The following is a 23846-nucleotide window of genomic DNA, read 5'->3' as shown; positions in this document are numbered from 1 at the left end:
ATTCATTTGACATGTTTATTTTGAAGTTCCTATAGAAAATCCAAGTATAGGATCTAGCATTTAGAGTGGTCTGAGACTTCATGGGGATCTATTGGACATTATATCAAATTTGCCTCTGCAATTTTTCATACCACTGAGCTTCTCTACACAGGCTTCTCTACAAAGGCTTGTGGCTTAAAAAAGAAAAAATGATGTTTTAAAAGGCAGAATAGGGAATAGAAAGTAGCTGAATGGAAAGCGAAGAAGCTCATTTATCGAACACTTGTGGCTAAGCCTTTTATAAAAATACTATTTTATTCTATACTGTCCTGTAAGAGAACAGTTTAGAGAAAATCCTTGATTTTTCTACATTTGTAGAAAAATCATGTACATCATATGTAGATACCGCTAAGTCACTTTTTCTGAATTTGGATTGTTAAAATGTAAACATCGTGAAGGCAGGAACCATATTTGTCCAGCTCCTCACACTTTTTCCTCAGCCTAGAACCATACTTGACATGGTTTGGTGCTCAGTAAGCATTACATGAATTAATCAGTCTATAAAATGATTATTTCAAGTTGGTGACGATAGTACTGCTTGACAGTAATATTTGGTCCACTTTGTAATTTTTGCATTTCTAGCTGTGGAGCTACAGTTATTTGATACAATTACTTAAACATTTTATTGAATTTACATTTTTCTTTTTTAAGTAGAAAAGAAAAATGACAGTGCAAATGTAACTAAACCTAAGTCTTAAATGTAGTACATTAGAGACAAAAGATGGAAGTAATTATTATTAGACCCAAAGCAGTGAATCTGAAGTCCAGATGGCTGAACTTCTGAGAGAAAAGAACCAAATATATAACATGGATATAATGTGAGAAATATATCATTGAAAACATCTATGACTTGAGGTCTTACTGATATCTTTTTTAGAGACAAAAGATGGAAGTAATTATTATTAGACCCAAAGCAGTGAATCTGAAGTCCAGATGGCTGAACTTCTGAGAGAAAAGAACCAAATATATAACATGGATATAATGTGAGAAATATATCATTGAAAACGTCTATGACTTGAGGTCTTACTGATATCTTTTTTTTTTTTTTTTTTTGAGATAGAGTCTCGCTCTTTCGCCCAGGCTGGAGTGCAGTGGCGCGATCTCACTACAAGCTCCGCCTCCTGGGTTCATGCCATTCTCATGCCTCAGCCTCCTGAGTAGCTGGGATTACAGGTGCCCACCACCACGCCTGGCTAATTTTTTCTGTTGTTTAGTGGAGACGGGGTTTCATGGTGTTAGCAGGATGGTCTTGATCTCCTGACCTCGTGATCCACCTGCCTCGGCCTCCCAAAGTGCTGGGATTACAGGCGTGAGCCGCCGTGCCCGGCCGTCTTACTGATATCTTTTTGTTCAGTGGGAGTTGGTCCTTCTTTGCCCATTCCCATTTTCTTCTAACTTCCCTAGTAACAGAAAAGTCTATTTTAATTAGTATATTTGATAATACTACTCATATATAAGAATCCATTATATAAAAAAGTAAAGAACTGTCTGTAACCCCATATTACAGAAAATGTATACAAGGCTCATTTATACAAGTATAAATGCAATGAATTATTCAAATAATTGTATACAACTCTTAGGTGTCTTGGCCAAGATTACACAACTAGCAATTGACAAAACATTTGCATGTGGGTTGGTCCAACTTCAGATATTTTTTTCTTTATCACTGTGTATTATATTACATCTAAAAAGGAGCAGCTTAATATTTTTTTCAAATATATACATTCATGTAACTACAACCAGATCAAGATATGAAACGTAATTGGCATCCTAGAAGTTTCTCTCATTTTTCCTCTTGGTCATTAACCACCCACCACTGGCAAACACTGTTCTGCTTTCATGCTAGACTTATTTTTGAATTTCTTGTCAATAAATTTCTATTATGGACTGAGTACTCCATGAATAGTTGAAAAAGGATTTATTAACAATATCAAATGCAGGAAGAACTGAAAGGCCACTAGATTTGACAACAAGTTGGAGGAATTTTACTTATGCTTAAGATTGCTGTATATTTAATAACGGGGAGGCAAGGAAATGAAGACAAGGGGTATAAACTATTTTTCCCTTCTTAGCCTTATTTCTTGTGAAGTTTGTTACAGTAGAATGTTGAGTTACTGGCAAAAAGGTTTTTGAAATGGAAACAAGTCAGGCTTTTTGTTTTTTTTTTTTTTTAAATGTTTTTGCCTTTTATTGAGCAAGTGACTTTAAAAATCAGTTTAAAATGTTTTTTAAAATGTGTGTTAGCTGGGCACGGTGGCTCACTCTTGTAATCTCAGCATTTTGGGAAGCCAAGATGGGAGGATTGCTTGAGCTCTGGAGTTCGAGACCAGCCTGGACAACATGGTATGAGATCTCCTCTATACAAAATTTAAAAAATAAAGATAGAAATAAAATGTGTGTCGCACTATCCATTTACTATGTGATTGTATAATTTGTTTCTACAAATGGAATATATTACTGTTTTGTTTAAGCTTTTCAGGATAATTTCTGGTTTTTTTTGTTTGTTTGTTTTTAGGAGTTATGGTACAGCACCTGTAAATCTTAACATCAAGACAGGGGGAAGAGTTTATGGAACTACAGGTAAAGTTTGTATTTTCTGTTGCATCAGTAGGGAAATAAGGCACATATCTTAAATAGGTCTTAATAGCTTTTTTTTTAGTCGGGGACAGAGTCTGGCTCTGTCACCCAGGCTGGAGTACAGTGGCGCAATCTTAGTTCGCTGCAACCTCCGCCTCCTGGGCTCAAACCATCCTCCCACTTCACCTTCTCAAGTAACTGGGACTGTGGGCGTGCACTACCATGCTTGGCCAATTTTTGTATTTTTATGTAGAGACCGGGTCTCACCATGTTGTTCAGGCGGTCTTGAACTTTCGAGCTTAAGTGATCTACCTGTCTTGGCCTCCCAGAGTGTTGGGATTCCAAGTGTGAGCCACTGCGCCTAGCCAAGGTGATAATACCTCTTTTTAAAGAGTAATTTTTGACCGTACATCACAGAGACTGGTAAAAATTTTTCTGGAAAGAGTCCAGTAGCACGTGTTTTAGGCTCTGCTTTGTTGGGAACCCTTGCCAGGTTTTTTGCCAGGAATAGTAAAAAGATGTTTGTTTTCTGTTTGTGTATTTGTGCCAGGAATAGTAAAAAGGTGTTTATATTTTCTGTTTGTCTATGGTATCTCCCAGCTTCTTGCAAATGTAGCTCCTTCATTTTGTAATTTTATAAAATAGGAACAAAAGTCAAAGGAGTAGACCTTGATGCACCTGGAAGCATTAATGGAGTTCCACTCTTAGAGGTAGATTTGGATTCTTTTGAAGATAAACCATGGCGTAAACCTGGTAAGATTATTGTGGATTATATTAATTTCAATATTTTTAGTGTGAAGTCATCAGAAAATTTTTTTGAACATCAATTTAGAATTTTATTTTTTCATTATAATTTTAATTGTCTTAAGCAAATGATGAGTAATAATGACTTGGATTATTAAATCTTACTGGTGGCCTTGTATTACTTAAAATGTAGACTTATTGTTTATTATAATGGCGTTTGTAAAGGGAATAATTTGATCAAAAATGTTATAGTATTTTTGCCACCATAAATGATAGAGTGATAACTGATAGAACTCTAAATTTATATTTTTATAGTTTAGTATATTTTTGATGCTGCATAAAAATAGAGCTGAAATATTTGTACACTAAAGTTGTGTTTTTTCTTTAGGTGCTGATCTTTCTGATTATTTTAATTATGGGTTTAATGAAGATACCTGGAAAGCTTACTGTGAAAAACAAAAGAGGATACGAATGGGACTTGAAGTTATACCAGTAACCTCTACTACAAATAAAATTACGGTAATTAATAAATACTCCGGAATACCCTTGGCTTGTCTACCGTCCCACTTTTACTCCCCAAATAAATTGCTTCCCTATAAAAGTGGTTAAATGCTGTATGATAGTTTAAAAATTCCATTTTGTTTACCATGTTTGTTTTTCCCTTCCCTCCCTTTTAGAGTTTCGTATTTAATGATTATCTGATGTTCTTGCTTTCAAATCACAGACTAGCCACAGCTAGTTTGTCTTTATATGGCCTATTAATTAAATATTATGTGGTATCTTAATGGGGAATATGTTATCTAACTTAGGCCGAAGACTGTACTATGGAAGTTACACCAGGTGCAGAGATCCAAGATGGCAGATTCAATCTTTTTAAGGTGAATTTTAGTAAATTATCCTTGGTTGCTCTCATTTTTTGTTCTTGAGTCTGCTCCCATACCACTACTCAAGGGACAAGATTAAAGTGGAAATAGCTACCTTTTTTCCAAACCTTCAGCTTTCTGGTGACTTACAAATTTGCTGATTGTTGTTTTATCTCCACTTTTGCAAGCATGTGAATTTATAGCCTATTATACTAACAAATGCCGAGTAAAACTATTCTTTGCTATATGTTGTGATTTCATTTTGAGTCGTAATACATGTTTGTAGGATAGAAAAGTTAGTGGCAACAGATTACGCTCTCATTGTAGATAATACTCTAATCTTTATCAACAGAATTGGAAACTTTTTTGTTTTCTTTACAAAAATGGTAAGGAAGGTGGCATACTGTTTATCTCTATGACACTGATAACACTGATATCATTGGTGTAATGCCCTGATAGCTCAAGATATCTTCAAAAATCTTAGGCATTCTCTGAGAGGCTTTGAGAACTCAACATAATGAGATAAGGCCATTGATTTTAAAAATTGGTTCTTAAAAGGATTAGGTATATGTGAGAGACTTTGAGGTTGATACTACAACTTGCATAACAAGTCTGATTTCTGGCTCCTCCATACCATGGTATGATCATAGACCCAGTCCAAAGAATAATACTATATTGTCATAGTTCTTTTATGGAAAACTGATTGTGTACTCTTTTTTCTTTACCTTAATAGTTGACTCTTGTATTGAATGACACTGGGATGAAGATTGGGAGTGGCTTTTAGATGGGGTTGTATACTCAGGGAACTTTAGTGGACTGGAAAGAGACCACTGCTCCCCTTTTGGGTTTGCAGCCCTGTCCATCAGAATACTGCCTTATGCAGTGTGTGTGCTATGTCTGCAGATACAACCACTCTACTGTACACAGTTCTATATAGATAATTTTATTTTAATTTACATCCTACTTTGCGTAAGTATTTGGTTCTTCTTTTGCAAATATTTTGAAAGTATGTGATGATGTCTGTTGTGTTTTAAAGGGTCATCAGTTTCTTTTGGGTTATATTGTCTGTATAGGCATTGAATATATTAAACTTGACTGCAATGAGTAGAAAAGTTGTCTTAATGAACTAGTTCATTAGCAGTAGTGCATTTTATTTTCTTTTAATAGAAATGAGAACTGCCATCATAAACTGTTAGCTTCTGTATACTTTATTTTTTGTAGTAGACTTAAAAAGAGAATAAAAAGAAACTCCTAGGGGTTAGTCTCATTGAAGGTAGCCATTATGAATGTGTATTTTATATACATACTGTGTACTGAAAAATTTATTTTGAAGTTTCTTTTGGTTATGTGAGAGGAGGTCATAGAGTGTTCCATTCTGATTGGATTCTGAATGAAAGATTTTAATTCGATGGGTACAGTCTTCATGGTTTTCTTGCCTTGATAGTGTGTTTAAATACTAATATGTTTGGTAGAAATACTGATTTGGGAATAGGGTGTGTATTAAGAATATGTGTGGCAAACATTTTTTCTTTATGTATATTGTGGTCCGTAGGAAATGGTGGAAATAGGGCCATCATGAGCAGGACGTTGATTTTAAACTAGTCTGCAAACATTTGTGTAGCCAATAGGAAGCTGTTTGAAAGTTCCTGAGCAGTAGAATTAAGTGCAGATCTGGTATTTAGAAAAGGAACTGGCAGCAGGATGGGCTGTAGAATGAAAGGGGTGTGAAACAGATAGGGAGCTGTTGCCATACTATAGGACTAAAATGAACTAGGGCCTGAACTCACTTATGAGGATGAATGGGCAAAGGAGTGGATTTAAGAATTAAAATTTATTTTCATATCTGCTGCAAATAGAATTTTTTCATCCTTAAGTGTGAGACAACCCATCAGCCTCTTTAAGATAACTTTATTTACTTTTCATTAAACAATTTGCAAACCCAGTAACAAGTAGAATAGTACACATGAACCCTTAGGTGCTTATCATACAGCTTCAACACTTAACAGTGTTTTGACATTCTTGAGGTAACAGCCTTTTATATACTTAATATGAATAACGTTTTTTTAAAAAGCAAAATAAAAGAAAAAATTTAATAGGTATAAAAATAAAGCCACTCAATTGGCTACAAAAACAATTGTGTAATTATTTAATTAGAGTGAGTGGAAAAAGAGAAGTGACTAGTGGGAATAGATAACATGTATGTATGAGAAAACATTGACTACAACGTTTTCTTAAAATATTTTTTATTCGTTTGTGCACATATGCATAGATCTTCCCCCCGCCACCCCCGCCCCCCCGACTGTGAATGTATGAGCTTTGTCACCAGTTTTCTGAAATTTTACAGTTATGTGTCTTGGTCTGTTTTCATCCATTGTACCAAGCATTCAGTTGCACCTTCTCAATTTGGAAGCACATATCCTTCACTTATGGAACACTTTCTTCTTTTACTTTTTTCTCTGCTTTCTTTTCTATTCTAGATAAATATTGGATATCTTCGAATGGTCTTCTAATTTTTTTTATTGTTTTTCTCTTTTTCATCTTTTCCATTATCTGGGGGAATTTTTTATTCTTATAATGTTATTGTACTTAGTTTTCATTTCTGTTGTTAATTTCCAAGAAAATTTTTCTTTATTATTTAGTTGTAGCATCTTATTCACGCCTACAGTAATGCAGTATCTTTTTCTCTCCTCTCTCAAAGGATATTAATGATAGGCTGTTTTGTTTCTGTTAGATTTTTCTTTTCCTGCATAGTCTGTTTTCAACTTGATTATTTAAGTTAGTTATTTTTATCTTCTGACTTAGACTTTTCTGAAATGTTTGTTGATTGTTGGCCATTCACTCATGTAATGGTGGGCTGCTAAAATTGATTGGAAGCTCTGTGCATCTGAATAGAACTTGCTTGACTGCAGGCTTCACTGGAGGGCTGTTTTTTCACATTCCCTGATGTTAGTATTTTTAGGTGTTTTTCTTTTTGTGGTAATCAGATTTTTTCAGATAAGGTATTCCAGTATTCTATCTAGAGGGTATATACTTGGCTGATGCAAATGTTCTGGTAGCTGGAGCTTTTAATTTCTGAATTTTTGAGGGTCCTGACATGATAATCATTGTCTTTGCTTTCTCATTGCTGACTTAGGATTCAGTTTTCTTTGGTCTGCTCAGTCAGTTACTATTTTTTAATCTAATTTCAAAGTTCTAAATTTTGTTGGTTTCTTAATTTTTTTCTTATGGGTTGAAACAAAATTGTGATTATTTATGGTTGTCTGTTTTTCCTTTTTTTGACTTTAACATGTAGTAATGTTTTCATAAGTTCTTAAATTTTTTTATAAATATAATTTAAAATAGATACATAGTTTATTATTTGGATGTACCTTAGTTTACTTAGCAGGGTTTTTTTTTTAAGATATTGTTTGTAAAGTTAAACTTTGAAGCTGTGATAGGCAGCCAAAGAAAATTTCAAAAATATTTTTCAAACTTTTAGTACAGTGGTAGCATAATTTGGGTATTTAGCTTCTCAAGGTTGTAGACTTAAGTTTTGTTTGGATTTGTCAGATCTGACATAAATTTGTTTTTAGAAAATTAGTCATAATGTCTTATGGTCATTTCTTAAGATATTAGATCATGTGAAATAATCTCATTATGTTACTGGTTAGACAAATTTTGAGTCTGTAATCTTGAGTGTAACATCTGAAGACAAACAAATGGATAATCAAGTTGACTAGAAAGGTTGGTAGAATAGTGAGGATTTTCAGAATTGTTTAATAGAATGAGGATATTATGAAGAAATTAAGGAAAAAAGAAAAGCTGGGAAACACGGGCAATTTTTGTGTGTTTAAAAATCTGTGCCATTTTCCTAATATCTTCTCTGACCTCACCTCTCTCTTTCTCTTTTAATGTCTCTCCCACGTCTCTTTCCCCAATCCTTCCTGGTTCCTCCTTCCTGGTTTTTAATTGAGCATTGACTGTGCCAGGAAGTATCTTAGGCTTTGGGGGGAAGGGGAGGTCACCATAATAGACATGGAGCCTATAGTCTAGACGTTTATTGTGCTTAATGGGAAAATTTAGGTATTAATTAAATAATCATGCTAAAGATGATATAGTTATAAACTACATGTTCTTTGGAGTTTGAAGAAGTGACATTTAAGTTGATTCCCAAAGTCAGTCAAGTAACAAATATTTATTGAGTACTTACTGCATGCCAGGTACTGTTTTAGGATGAGACATAGTAATAAGGTGATGGAATTGTGTGTGTGTGTGTGTGTGTGTGTGTGTATGTGTATATCTATGTTAATTTTTTGATTTCTTATTTATATATCTCAACATCACAGGGTTGAAAAGCACCTCAATAAATCCTATTAGAATAATGAGCACTCATCTTGTGGATATAGATATCACCCTGAGTAGGCCTTCACTGGCATAACTGTATTTTATGATTTTTTTTTTTCTTGAGACAGAATTTCACTCTTGTTGCCCATGCTGGAGTGCAATGGTGCGATCTTGGCTCACTGCAACCTCCACCTCCTGGGTTCAAGTGATTCTCCTGCCTCAGCCTCCCGAGTAGCTGGGATTACAGGTGTCTACCACCACATCTGTATGTTTTTTGTATTTTTAGTGGAGACAGGGTTTTGCCATGTTGGCCAGGCTGGTCTCCAACTCCTGACCTCAGGTGATCCACCCGCCTCAGCCTCCTAAAGTGTTGGGATTACAGGCATGAGCCACTGCACCTGGCCATAAATGTATTTTAGATGTTAACTTTAAGTAGGCCTTTTAAAGGAATTATCTATACAAAGTAATCATGGATATAACAGAACTTCAAAGGAAATAAAACATTGGCTTCTTATAATTACAATTACATGGTGAGAAAAAGATTCAAAAACAAATGTTTCTATGTTGAGATAAAATGAACTACAATTAGAATCTTTTTTTTTCCCCCCAAGATGGAGTCTTGCTCTGTCACCCAGGCTAGATAGAGTGCAGTGGCGCGATCTTGGCTCACTGCAACCTCCACCTCCCGGGTTCAAGCAATTCTCCTGCCTCAGCCTCCCAAGTAGCTGGGATTACAGGCACCTGCCACCACACCTGGCTAATTTTTTTAGTTTTGGTAGAGACGGGGTTTCACCATGTTGTCCAGGCTGGTCTCGAACTCCTGACCTCGTGATCCACCCACCTTGGCCTCCCAAAGTGCTGGGATTACAGGCGTGAGCCACCACGCCCAGCCTACAATTAGAATCTTATGCTTTCTTTTACAACCTCAAATGGACATTGCTCATAAAATTAAAAAATCATGCTTTCATAAACATTAAAGCCTGTCATAAAATTAGTGGCAATTAATAGCTTCTTTCTTAGTCTCTCTATATAAATAACCAGTGAACCATTTGCTTTCTCCCTGTTGTGCAAAGCCAGATGGTCATTGCAGTTGATTTCAGATTGAGCATTTTTAAACAAAATTATTGAAGCATACACAGACTTAATACTTTTGGAGAATTATGGAGTATGAAAGGAACATTTTGAACTCTCCAGTTTTTACTGCTAGAGAATTCTAAGACATTCAAAGTTATTTTTCTTTTTAACCAATGAAAGAATGTTCATGTGCAGAAAAAGATGAGATATTTTTGTTATGGAAGCAAGTGATTGTGCTTCAGACTGGAATCCTTTTGAATTCATGTTGTTTTCCCTGTAAAGAGAAACCAGGAAGAAGAAAATCCTATGACACTAATACATCATCCCAGATGCTTTCAAAGGATTCCTTTTTGTATGGGAACTTATAAGCAATCACACTATTGCCATAATGAGAATCTTTTGGGTGGTTGAGTAACTTTCCTTCATTCCTCTTCTGGTAGACTCAGTTAAATTGGCTAGAGAGATCAGTGATCACCAGAGAGTGAGCTGTGTGGCTAGAGCTTGAATCCAAGTAGTCTAAAAACACCGTTTTTATTCTTATCCCCTCTCAGGGGAATGGTACTCATGAATGGAGTGGCATGCATCTTCTCTGAAGGCAGGGTGTCTGTGCTGTTTTCTTCTCATGGCTAAATTAGGTAGTCTCTGTCTGTTGATAAAAAGGCTCATAATAAAAATAAAAAATGCAAAAAGGAATTGTTGAAATCTCATTTCTCTGCCACACATAAGTGAAGTGATAGCTCTCAGTGTAAACCAAACAATCTGTAAATAGTCTGGAATATCTGTGTGACTCTCTTTACAAATGACAAACCTCAGAGTACTGCCAGCTGTGTTTTCCAGGAAGGTTACTGATCACAGATTGGAATTTGGCATATATTGTTAAGTTGACATATTGGGTGTTCATATGTATTAGATAATTTCGATGGTTCTTTTTTTCCTTGAGCAGCGCAGTAGATGATGGTGCCATTTATTTATATGGGGAAGACTTGTAGAGGATCAGATTAGGGGAAATTAGTTTTGTTTTGGCCATGGTAACTTTGAGATGTCTGTTAGACGTGAAAGAAGTTACATAGAAATTACTGGTGGTCAGGGGAGCAATTGGGACAATAGTGTCAACTCTGAATATTCCTTGACATCCCCAGGCAGAACAATGCATTTCTTTTTGTGTTATTATAACATCTTTTATCCCTTAGATTTTTTTTCATAATATTTATTATATTGCTCTGATTGTTGGTGTGTTTGTTTTTTCCTAAGGTCCAGGATCCTGTTGTGTTTTTCTCTATCAGCTTCTGGTACATAATAGATATTCAATAAATGATGTTTACATTCTCTCACCAGATCCTGTCAGTTTTACCTGTCAGGTATCTGTCAAGTCCATTTCTTTCTGTTCCCATTGCCTTAGTGCTGATTCTCATCATCTCAGTAGAATCAGGGCATTTAAAATTTTTTTTTAAGCGGTAGAACTCATTTTCAAATAAACTAAATGTAAGATCCTCATTATATGAGGGTATCAATTAGGGATTGGGTTGGACACTTAATAAGAGATCTATCTGACTATAATGGCTTAAGTGTAAAAGAGTTTCTTTTTCTCACATAAAGATTAGTTGGGAGGTAGATGATTTTGGAATTGAATTGGTGGTTCAAATATATCAGTCAAAATGTCTTGAGATTCTCTTGGCCTTTGCCTCATGGGAAAGGAGAGTGATGCTGAATTTAAATGGAGCAGGGAATTTAAATAGAATTTAAGTAGAACATAAAATATGGTGTGATATTATTTAAGTGTAAGGAAACTTGAATTTAGTTTGTTTAAATTGAATAGTTTGATGATAATTTTAAGATAAAAAGGTGAGTATAAAAGCAGAAGAGCATAAAGAAGTCATTTCAACAGACTAGAGGAATGTGACTGGGCCACAGTCAAAGGATCTAATAAGAGCAGAAAGGTTAGGCAAATCTTGGAGAAATTATGGAGTAAGTAGATAACTGGTTTTAAAATTAATATTAAGAGAGAGAAGGCTGGGCGTGGTGGCTCACACCTGTAATTCCAGCACTTTGGGAGGCTGAGGTGGGTGGATCACTTGAGGATGGGAGTTTGAGACTAGCCTGGCTAACATGGTGAAATCCTGTCTTTACTAAAAATACAAAACTTAGCCAGGCATGGTGGTGCACACCTGTAATCCCAGCTACTCGGGGGGCTGTGAGGCAAGAGAATCACTTTAACCCGGGAGGTGGAGGCTTCAGTGAGCCGTGATTGCACCACTGTACTCCAGTCTGGGTGACAGAGTGAGAAGAGGTATTAAGACAGATGATTGACTTCAAGCTTTTAAGCCTACTGAACTGTCAGGATGATGGTACTTTTAATGGTGATGGGAAAATGGGAGAAATTGTATGGATGTACAGTAGCAGATTATTCACATTTGTGTTACAGGAAATCACAATCTCAATAGAAAATGGTCAGAATGACTAAAATGGTCACCTATTGTTTTCTTAGAATAAGGGTGGTGAACACAGAACGGGAAAATTCTTCAAGGCCTTTCTTGAATTTGAAACATGAAGTCATAACCAAGTATCTGGGACCTATTTGTAGTGATCTGCGGGAATTTATGAAAGTGCCAAAGAATTACAGTTTATTCGGCTTCTAAGTGTTATTAATGTGAACTTTTTGATAGTTGGAACATTTTGATCCCATACTCTCTTTGGTGCCTTTCACCTAATACTGTTCTAAAATAGGCTAATTTTAATAAATATTCAGCAAAGAAACATTCTTAGTGTTTAACTTCAAATTAAATGTTGTGAACTTATTTTAACATCTAAAGTCCGTTATGTTTGAGTGTTCTGTTAAATTCAACAAGCTAATAACCTTTTTTTTTAAAGGTACAGCAGGGAAGAACTGGAAACTCAGAGAAAGAAACAGCCCTTCCATCTGCAAAAGCTGAGTTTACTTCTCCTCCTTCTTTGTTCAAGACTGGGCTTCCACCGAGCAGGTTAGTTACATAGTTGTAACTCAATTACTGTACGACATTGATATCTTTACATTGTATTTGTGCTATATTAAGTATAAAAGCTCTGAATGTTTTACCAAAAAACTGGAACATTTTACTTTGTTTTAGTACAAAATGAATTATTCACAAGAAACTTCTTGATGTTTTTCCATCTAAAAAGCCTAGGTAAGCAAGAAGTGAAGTGTGGTATATAGTTTTGTGTATGAATAAAGAGACAATCTTATATTCAAGAGAGGTGAATAAAGAGACAGTCTTACATTCAAGAGAGGTGGTAACAATAGTATTTGCTGTTTCCTGTGCTCCCTATTCTTACATAAAGAATTATTGGACTTCTAAGTCTAGATCTATTGGCCTGAAGGTCTTTTGCTAATTGTAGTAAAAGAGGCTATTGAAATTTCAGCTTGGAAAATCTTTAAAATTGGAACGATTTTTTGTTGTTGTTTGATTTTATATGATAATACCTCTTATGTTCCCGAAGGTATCAGATGTAAGAGGCAAATATGCTAGAAAATGTCTTTTTTACTTAAATGTGACAAATGGTTACCCTGTTATGCCATTACCAGGAAACTGGTAAAGGATAGTAGGCTAAGACTAGCGAAGTTTGAGGTCAGTAGTTTAATCTTGGACTAGATAAGATGACTAAAGTCTGGGCCTGAAACAAGTTAATAACCCAGCTATTACTAGTTCTCGGCCAGATCACTTATCTTTTGTGTTACTGGTTTAAATTTATATAGTTTTCTGTTTTTGTTATTCTGCAGTTTTGTATTGTTATAAGAGACATTTTAGAATAATCTAATGCAGGAAGAGACTTTATAGTGGCATCTAGTCTAGCTGTAAGATAAAGATTCTTGAAGCCTTCAGCCAAAATTAAATGTCATAAAGTGATCCAGGATTTTTGTGAATTGTCATAGACATAACGAAATGTGATTATTTAAGCTAAATATAATCTCAAAATGTTTAGTTTTAAAGAATTTATGATAGCTAAGCTTTTAATATGTAGTAATATATAATATTTTAATATGTAGTATTCTTTTGGCTTATACATTTTTGAAGAGGTTAACTTTCATTCATTGAGTTTATGGTATTCTGCAATATAGAGTGATGGTAACAGCTTGGACTCTGGAGTCAGATTTCTGGAGTTCAGATGCTGGCTCTGCAGCTTACTAGCTGTGCTGTCATTGGGCAAATTCTCTAATCTTCTTATGCCTTGATTTCTTAATCTGTAAAATGTAGTAATAGTACTTCCCTCACAATGTAGTTATGTATATTCAGTGGATTCGTTTATGTAAAGTGTTTTAGAACAGTGCTGGTACCTAGAAAATACTCTAGATGTTTGCTATTATACTTAAACTATTTAAATCAATAGTTTTTCTGTACTTTGCCTTTTGTTTTTTTTATTGTTGATTGGCTTTTCAAAATTTGGGCCAGATTATGTAGGGCTGTGTGCCATTATAAAGGCTTTGGCTTTTCCTATAAATTAAATAAATGGGGACTCACTGGCAGATTTTGAGCAGAGCAATGAAATAATCTGATTTAGGTTTTTAAAGTTTTGATTTAGTCGCTTTACTAAAAACAGACTACAGAGTTACTTAGGGTGGGTGAAAACAGGGAGGCCAGTTAGGAGGTTGCAGCAATTGTCTAGGCAAGAGATAATGGTAACTTGACCAAGATAATGGTGTGGAGATGTTGTGAAGTAGTCAGATACCAGTTATATTTCAGAAGGTAAGCCAATAGCCTATCTTGATGGATTGGATGTAGATTGTAGAGGAAAAAGCAGTTAAGGATGAATCCAAGGTTTTTGTTCTGATCAACTGAACCAGAATGATGGTTTTGTCATTTACAGAGATGGAAAAGACCATAAGGAGGAGTGGTTATTGGAGGAGGAAGACCAAGAGTTCAGTGTAGAACATAATAAAAATGAGATGCCTATTGGACATGCAAGTGGGAAATTTGAGTAGGAGTTGGCTATATGGATCTGGAGTAGAAGGGAAGAGTATGGGCTGGAGATAATGAATTTAGGATAATCAGTGTTTAATATTACTTAAATGAAACTACGAAATGGAATTAGACCATAAAAGAGGTAAGTATTGATAGAGAAGTGGTAAGAGACAGCCTTGGGGCACTCCCTTGTATGTCAGGAAAATAAGGATTAACTAGTAAGAGGAGACCATTAATAAGGAGGAATGATGAATGAAGTAGGAAAAAAACCGACTGTATGTCTTGAAAACGATGTGTTTCAAGAAGGAGAAATGTCAGCTATCAAATATTAAATCCAATTGATTGGGCAAGAAAATGAAGACTAAGAATGACCATTGGATTTTATTGATGGTCATTGGTGATCCTGACCAGGATCATTTTCATTTGTATAAAATGAAGATAAAAGACTTTGGAATGGATTAAAGAAAGAGTGGGAGGAAAAGAATCAGAAAGATAAAATATGGGCACTTTTTGGAAGACTATTTTCTTTCTGTGGGGGCCGGAGAAATGTGACAGTATCTGGAGGGAAATGTGGGGTCAGGAGAAGTTTTTTTTCAAAACAAAGAAAAAAACAGCATTTTGGCTGGGCACTGTAGCTCATGCCTGTAATCTGAGCACTTTGGGGGGCTGAGATGGGCAGATCTGTTGAGGTCAGGAGTTTGAGACCAGCCTTGCCAACATGGCGAAACCCCATCTCTACTAAAAATACAAAAATTAGCTGGGCATTGCGAAGCAAACCTGTAGTTCAAGCTACTCAGGAGGCTGAGGCGGGAGAGTCACTTGAACCCAGGAGGTAGAGGTTGCAGTGAGCCAAGATCGCACCACTGCACTCCAGCCTTGGTGACAGAGTGAGACACTGTCTAAAAAATAATAATAATTACAGCATTTTGTATATTTATGGGAATGATTTACTAGAGGAGAAATTGATGATGTAAGAAAGGGAAGTTGTAGAGCAATGTCGTTTAATAAAGCCAAAGGGATGAGATGTAACATGAAGTGGAGGAGTTGCCCTTAAGTAGAAGCATGGACCGTTCATTCATAGGAACAGTAACGAAGGCAGGATACAGGGCACCAGTGCAGATGGGTAGGTGGATAATGGAATGGGAATAATTGAAAGTTCTCTTCTGATTGCTTTCATTTTTCCCAGCAAAATAATATGCAGACTTATCTGGTGAGAGTGAGGCTGTTGGAAATAAGAGGCCATTGGAAGGTAGCATTGAGTGTTTGAGAAGAAAAGAGGTCTGAAATAGTTTTTTGGAGCTCTGTGAATAAACTAGGTGAAAGGAGTAGCTGGGCAGCTGGAGTGAAGTGTGGGGTCAAGAGAAGCCTTTTTTTCAAGATGAGAGGAATTACAGTATTTTTATATACTGATGGGAATGAGTTAAAGTAAAAAATTGATGACACAGGGAGAGAAACTGTACAGTACTACTTCCTTATCTAGGTTTTGCTTTCCTTGGTTTCAATTACCTGTAGTATGTTGCAATAAGATATTTTGAGAGAGACGACATTCATATAACTTTTATTATAGTAGATTGTTTTTAGATTGGTGTAAAAGTAATTGCGGTTTTGGACTGTGAAATTTAAATCATAACTAGGCTCAAACACATCTTTATTAATCAAAATAGGAACCATTACAATCACATTTTTGGCCAATGAGAAATAAGTTTCTTTATTCCTGTAGTGTAAAAATCCATGCTTGGGATTTGACAAACTCTTGGAAAGCATTTTCTGTATCCTGCTGATTGTGGAAGTGTTTTCCCTGCAAAAAGTTATTAAGATGCTTGAAGAAGTGGTAGTTGGTTGGCAGGAGATCAGATGAATATGGCGGATGAGGCAAAACTTTTTTGTCCAATTCATTCAACTTTTGAAGCATTGGTTGTGCAACATGCGGTTGGGCATTGTTGTGGAGGAGTATTGGGCTCTTTCTGTTGACCAGTGCTGGCTGCAGGTGTTGCAGTTTTTCGTGCATCTCATCGATTTGCTGAGCATACTTCTTAGATGAAGTGATTGTGCTGGTATTCAGAAAGCCATAGTGGATTAGACTGGCAGCAGACCACCAAACAGTGACCATGATCTTTTTCTGGTGCAAGTTTGGCTTTGGGAAGTGCTTTGCAGCTGCTTCTCTGTCCAGCCACTGAGCTGGTCATCTCCAGTCATCGTATAAAATCCACTTTTCATCTCACATCACAATCCGATAGAGGAATGGTTCATTGTTGCATAGAGTAAGAGAAGACAACACTTCATGGGGATGATTTTTTTGATTTTCGGTCAGCTTATGAGGCACCCACTTACTGAGCTTTTTCACCTTTCTGATTTGCTTCAACTGCCTAACAACCGTAGAATGGTCGTTGAGTTCTTCGACAGCTTCTTGTGTAGTTGTAAGAGGATCAGCTTCGATGATTGCTGTCAGTTGGTCATTGTCAACTTCCAACGACCAGCCAAGGTTCTTGTTTCCTTTGTAAAACTTCTGGAACTACCACTGCACTGTATGTTCATTAGCAATTGCTGGGCCAAATGTGTTGTTGATGTTGCGAGTTGTCTCCGCTGCTTTATGACCCATTTTGAACTTGAATAAGAAAATTGCTCGAATTTGCTTTTTGTCTAACATCATTTCCATAGTCTAAAATAAACATAAACAGCAAGTAAAAAGTCATTAGCAGAAAAAATAAATAAAACGAGAAATGCCCATTAAAATGATGTGTAACATAACCACTTGTTTAAGAATGTATTCCAGTATCAAACTGCAGATCCCAACAGTGCAAAAACCGCAATTACTTTTGCACTTACCTAATATAATTGTTCTTTTATTATTGTTGTTAATTTCTTACTGTGTTTAATTATAAATTAAATTTTATAGGCATGTATGTACAGAAAAAAACATTGTACATACTGGGTTCAGTACCATCCTCAGTTTCAGGCATCCACTGGAGACCTTAGGATATATCCTCCACTGAGGGTCTTAGAATGTATCCCCCAAGAATAAGGTAGGGGGGCTGCTGTATATTTTCAACTTTTCTTGAGATTAATGGCCATGGGTTTAAAATGAGACAAGTCAGCTGCTTTTTGGGTGTTTCTCTGACTCTTGTTAGGTATATGAGTGTTTATGAAGGTTAGCTAGAGTTGGATTTAACAGAGATTGATGTATCAGGCAATTATAAAAAAAAGGGATAAAGGGGACAGGTACGTGAGCATTTACTTGAGGGAGTTATTGTAATGATGGGCCATTGGCTAAGACGAGATGGAGGGCAAATATAGGTAAGGGACAGCTGAAAGGAGGTAAAGAAAGGATGGAAAAATTAGCAGGGCTATCACTACCAAAAAACCAAAAATGAATAATTACCACTGCTACCTATAGAAGTTACCTAAGTTGTCAATACTGTCACTTTTGTACGTAAAGGACAGTAGCCACGACTCATTAGGAAAGTTTGTTTTCTGGATTCCATTTGATAAAAAGGATACTTTGCAGTCATTGTGAAATATTTCCCATAAAATGTTTTTTTGTTTTATTCATTATATTTATGGAGATTGGACAGACATCTTTGAAAGTAAAATTGTATTGACCTTAGGGAGAAAACAGTAAGTGTTATTCATTAAGACGTAATACAGGGTGCACAGTAGATGTTTAAGACTAATGAGCTGTGCTACTGACCTAAGCACCGTATTTCCATTGTTTACAATCTTAGATTGCCTTGTTAATGTATAGGTAAGTGTTGATATGCTTGCACAGAACTTTTAAAAATATTTTTTCGTACTTTATCAATAGAAATGCTGGGTTTCCAACTTTCTGTACTACCCATCAAATTGGCGTTGTTAGGTAAAATTTTATATTTAATTTATCAGAATGCTTTGCTTAATCTTTAAAAGTTTTCATCTTAACTTTTTGTGAAATACATACATACAGAAAAGTAGCATATCAGGAATGTACATCTTGGTTAAATTTTTACAAACTAAACATACTTTTGTAAACCAGGATGTAGACTGATAGAACGTTTTCATTACCCCCAAAAGGCCCCATTATGCCTCCTTCATTTGTTGTCATTAAAAAAAAAAAGTTTTATTTTGACAAAAATTTAAACTTACAAAGAATTGCAAAAAAAAGTACAAATACCTTCCATATACTGTTATCCAGATTTTCCAGTTAATAACATTTTGTCATATTTGCGTTATAATTTCTCAAAAACATTTTTCTTACTGAGCCATTTGAATATTAATTGGAGGCATCATGCCCCTTTACCCTTAAGTACTTAAGCATGTATTTCCTCAGAACCAGGACATTCTGTTAGATAATCATACGGCAGAGTTATCAAAGTCAGAAAATCTAATAGTGAATCAGTACTTTCATCTAATTGCAGGCTGTAAATTTGCAAATTATCCCAATATTCTTTATGGCAATCTTTTCTTTCTTCATGGATTTAGGACTTAATCCAGTGTCACGCGTTAAATTTAACTATTTTATCTTTTTGTTTTTCTTAAATCTGAATCAGCTTCTTAGCTTTTCTTTGTATTTCTTAACATTGAATTTTAGAAGAGTACAATCTAGTTGTTGAGTTAATTGTTCTTGGGTTTGCCTGATATTTTCTCATGATTAGATTGAGGTTTTGCTTTTTTTGGCAGGAATACTATGTAAGTGATGATGTACCCTTCTCAGTGTATTGGCCTGGAAATACAGGATGTCAGTTTGTCATGTTATTTTATTAGTAATGATAATTCTAATGACTTAGTTGTGATGGTGTCCTTTGGGTTTCTGCACTCCAAAGTTGCTATTTTTTCCTTTGTATTTAATAAGTAATTTGTGGAAAGACTAAATATCCTGTTCCTCTTCAAACTTTTCAGGGATTTTAGTGCCAGTGATAAGTTTTTTCTTTAGTCAGTTATTACTGTAATGGCTGCAAAATAGTGATTATGTAACTCTTATTTCTCTTAACATTTATTTGTTGGCATTCTACTTTAAAAATGAGCTTTCCCACTCCTCCACTTATCACTTAGACTCATAAATTCTTATTTTATGTGCGAGAAAGTGTGTATGTGTGACTTACAAATATAGCTTATTTGTATACATGGTGTTTAAACCGTATGTATGATTTATATAAACTGTAATTCATTTTGATGTGAACATCAAATTGTGCCTCTTCAAACTTGCTCCGTGACCTTTGATATGTCTCCATCATGTTTTTTTTTTTAGGGTGTTTTTATAGTTTGGCATTACCAGGATGTTCCGGGCTTATCTTGTAGTTTCCCTGTTTCTTCCTTAGAAGCAGCCATTTTCAAAGGCACTGTGATTCCTTTTAGTGGGGAATGGTAATTAAAAAACAAGATCAGGGTGCTAGCTGTGCTCCTTATACTAGGGCATCCTTATTTCCAGGCCTTTTCAGCACTCAGAGCTAGGAAAGAATTGGCATTTTCAAGATGAAATTTCCATGTGTGTTTTTTGAAATACATTTTAGTCATGAAATCATCATGTTTCTTTTACTTCCATTTGAACATCACAGGATTCTTATTCCTATTTCTCTTTCCCTATTCCATATTGCATCTCCTTTTTTTTTCACAATGAGAACCTGGCTCCCAGAATCTTGAAATACACATATAACAGATACAGAACTTTTACTGTTATGAGAAAACCTATTCAGTAGAGTTTAGGATTTGTTTACAGTTTTTTCTTTGTCTCTTTTTAGGCTAAGGGTATATAGTTCAAATATTGGGTTCAGAAGTTTCCTACAGTGTTGTTATATTAATAATTTAAAATATGTAATTTGGTTTATTGTATCTGTTTGTATGCAGTTTTAGCATTTATTTTTCCTTCCATGTTCACTGATTTATTTTTTGCATATGTAAAACATCTAACAGTTCCAAAGGCAAGAGTATCCAAAGGTATATAGAAACTTGTCACATCTTTCTGTGTTTCTTTCATTCCTGTCAGAACAGATTTCATTTCGTTTCTGGTTTGTTTTTCCTGTGTTTCTTTTTACATAAACAAGCAGATGCATAAACATGTATATATATCCTGTTGCTTTGAAAGAGCATCTTATTAGTTCTGTAAAGTATTGGCAATATTGCAGATATCTGAACTTTTTATGAAGTATGTCAACTGGGATAAAATTAACTTTTTTGGGAACTTTACTTTGAAAGAGTTATTTTGAAAGGGATTTTTTATAAAATAGTATAGGTTTTTATGAAACACGTCAGAGTGTTGCTGTTAACTGGTTGCACTAACAATACTTATATCCATTGTTGAAGAATATAGAGAAAGAAATACCAAAATTTTGAATAAGATTTTGTAAAACTGCAAAAATTAATATTAAGAATTCATAGAGGCACAGAAATGTATTTTTTAAATAATGTATTGTAACCTGATGTAAATCCTTAGTTCTTTTCTCATTTCTGCATTGACATCATACTATGTTGAAGAATATTTCTAAAAATATTCTAGAGTTAATAAAGTGTTGATAGCACACCTATATTTAAATACTTAGTACCACAGCAAGTAGTTTATATGACTTGAAAATGATACTGTAGGAACATACTAAAAGACTTTAGAAAAAGCATGTCAAGAAAAAAAAACAGAACAAGGGGGGTCAGAGACAACAATATGTAAGAAAAAACATAGAAAATTTATCTCACCAGAAACAGCACCTCTTCTCAGTCTCAGACAAGTACTGCCTCCAGAAAAGCCAATTCAAGCGTTGGGAAGTGGCAGGATCGATATGGGAGGGCCGAATCACCTGATCTAAGGTAAGGCTATTTTTAAACATTGGATACTCCCTGATGTTTAGATCATCAATGTTGTTATGCCTTATTAGTAAGATAATAAATTTTGACTGTACCATATTTTTACCCTCCAACTTATGCTTTTTCAGGGTACAGTTGTAGGTTTTTTAGTTATCTTATAAATCAAAACCCAGCACTTGTCTTGCCACCCATCTTTCTGGCTGTTTATAATATTTAATGAATTACATTGAACCATGCTAATGGATGCTCAGTAATTTTTTTTTTTCCTTCTCTTGCTGCAGGTTAATTCTTTCTCATACCACATCCCATTTAAAAAAAATTCCCAGGTGCTTTTCACTACTTATCGAATAAAACCTAACATTCTGAGCCAGTATTTAGGACCCGTAAAATTTGACTCTACTGAATCTTTCCAATCTTATACCCACTACAGTGCAAAAACCTGTGATTTCATTAAGTGGACATAGTAGCTGCCCTGGAATATGCTATTTCCCTTATTGCTGTTATGCTTTTGTTAATGATCTACCCTCCATTGAATTTTGGTTTGTGTTCTGAATCTTAAATTTACACAGCATACAACCTTGAATGAATATTATAATTTCTCCGAGCCTGAAAATTGAAATAATAACTTCATCTTTAAGGGATGCAATGAGAAACAACTATGTTCCAATATGAAACTACATTACCTGCAGTGATCAGTCTGAGAGATTGTGCTTTGATAACCTGACTTCAAAATACAGACCAAGATACTTTCCTAATTTATCATTTGAGGTTTTAAATAATTATGATATGCAAGGGGTAATTTTGTTTTTTGTTTTTGCTTTTGTTAGAGAATTTTAAGCAATTTACCTGGTTAGCTCAATGCTATATAAATATGTTTGCAATTATTTTAATTTAAAAACTTAAAAAATACAAATGTAAATTATGATCAGATACCTTTGATCATAGCACCTAAAAGAAAAGGGAGGAAACACTATCAAAATTTGATTTTCTTATGTTTCATTTTCTATACAGTCTTAATTATATATTCCACATGAGTTGTAAGTATTTCCTGTTAGTAAAGAAGTTTAGTCATTCTTAAAGTGGATATACATCTCAAAGTAAGAATGTCTAAACTGTAAGTCTAGTAACTAATGTAGATAAAAATATATTACCTGCATTCTTAGAATAGTGTCAGTTGCATGTGTTGCTTTAGTAGGTTGAGGAAAGTTTTCATCTTATTATTTTGAAAGTACTCATTGATTTTTTTAATCTATGTATTATATAATATTGATTTATCTTTGTTTTTGAACACTAAAATTCTATTTGAAAAACCAGTAGAAATTTCAAGAGTTATTTTAAATAAAGAAAAGTTAGATCTGACGAGTGTAGAATGAAGTGTATGAGTCTTTTCACATACAACGTTTCCATGGAACCTAAAAGTTCGTAATTGTACTAATACGACTTCTATGTAACAACTAACTCGATTATTGCATAGAGAAACACTTGGGTTTGTATTTAACCTTGCAGTATGGACAGTCTGTTTACTGAACCTAAAAGGGCCAGACAACAAGAACTTATAAACTTATCATGCTATTGGTAAAGAAACTTAAACTTATAACTGTTTTGTTGCATAAGTATTGGACTTGGATTTTAGGTTTAGTTTTGTCAGTAACTACCTGTGTGAATTAAGGAAGGTTTCCTAACATGCCTATGCCTCCATTACCACAGTTGTAACAGTGGAGCTAGACTGTGTAATTCGGAAAGCCTCTTCAAACCTGAAACTCTTTTATTTTCTGACTAGTCCCTGGTTTACAATGGAAACTAGTCCTTAGAGATTTGAGAAATTAGAGAATTTGCCCAAATTCACAGCTAGTTAAGAGGCAAAATCAGGACTAGAATACCTGCTTTTCTGACTTGTAGTACCAATAGTTCAGGCAAGTCAACTTTCATAGACAAAGGCATAGAAATACTTAAAATAGGCCAGGCGTGGTGGCTCACACATGTAATCCCAGCACTTTGGGAGACCTAGGCAGGTGGATACTTGAGGTCAGGAGTTCAAGACCAGCCTGTCCAACATGGTGAAACCCTGTCTCTACTAAAAATACAAAAATTAGCCAGGCATGGTCACAGTCACCTGTAATCCCAGATACTCAGGAGGTTGAGGGGGGAGAATCACTTGAACCCGGGAGGTGGAGGTTGCGTGACCCAAGATCACGCCACTGCACGCCAGCCTGGGTGACAGAGCGAGACCCTGTCTCAAAAAAAAAAAAAGAAATACTTAAAATATGTTATTTTCAATGTAATTTTAAAATTTGTTTCTTTGGCTTTGTTGTTTTAACATCTGAAATTCTTTTTATATCAGCTATTTGACTTAGAATTTTTTATTTAAAATTGTTTTACTTTAGATATAGTATTTTATTTTTGGACACCAGATGGCTAATTTATAGCAAAAATATTGTTTCCCATACCTGAAAGAGACACATCTCAGTGCTTTATCTATAGCAACTCCATCTACACCTACTTCTCTCTAAAGAAGATGCTTTGGAAA

The 23846-nt window shown here is 35.0% G+C and overlaps 1 protein-coding gene across 39 annotated transcripts in view; it reads left to right on the top strand.

The window, feature by feature from the left end:
- FIP1L1 (factor interacting with PAPOLA and CPSF1) overlaps positions 1 to 23846 on the top strand; it is a 76678-nt gene that overhangs the window by 10574 nt on the left and 42258 nt on the right. For 11 of the 39 annotated variants that reach the window (XM_054486180.2, XM_054486178.2, XM_054486186.2 and 8 more), the window contains 6 exons: positions 2555 to 2619; positions 3262 to 3369; positions 3749 to 3879; positions 4170 to 4238; positions 12489 to 12598; positions 21215 to 21322. In XM_054486180.2, the coding sequence (XP_054342155.1) occupies positions 2555 to 2619; positions 3262 to 3369; positions 3749 to 3879; positions 4170 to 4238; positions 12489 to 12598; positions 21215 to 21322 (591 nt within the window). The remainder of the gene's footprint in view (positions 1 to 2554; positions 2620 to 3261; positions 3370 to 3748; positions 3880 to 4169; positions 4239 to 12488; positions 12599 to 21214; positions 21323 to 23846) is intronic. The other 28 variants (XM_054486185.2, XM_054486192.2, XM_054486190.2 and 25 more) reach the window with 3 other exon arrangements.

Source organism: Pongo pygmaeus, chromosome 3, assembly GCF_028885625.2.
Source record: "Pongo pygmaeus isolate AG05252 chromosome 3, NHGRI_mPonPyg2-v2.0_pri, whole genome shotgun sequence".
NCBI lineage: Eukaryota > Metazoa > Chordata > Mammalia > Primates > Hominidae > Pongo > Pongo pygmaeus.
The sequence above is the reverse complement of the archived record's forward strand: the minus strand, read 5'-3'. Positions and strand labels throughout refer to the sequence as shown.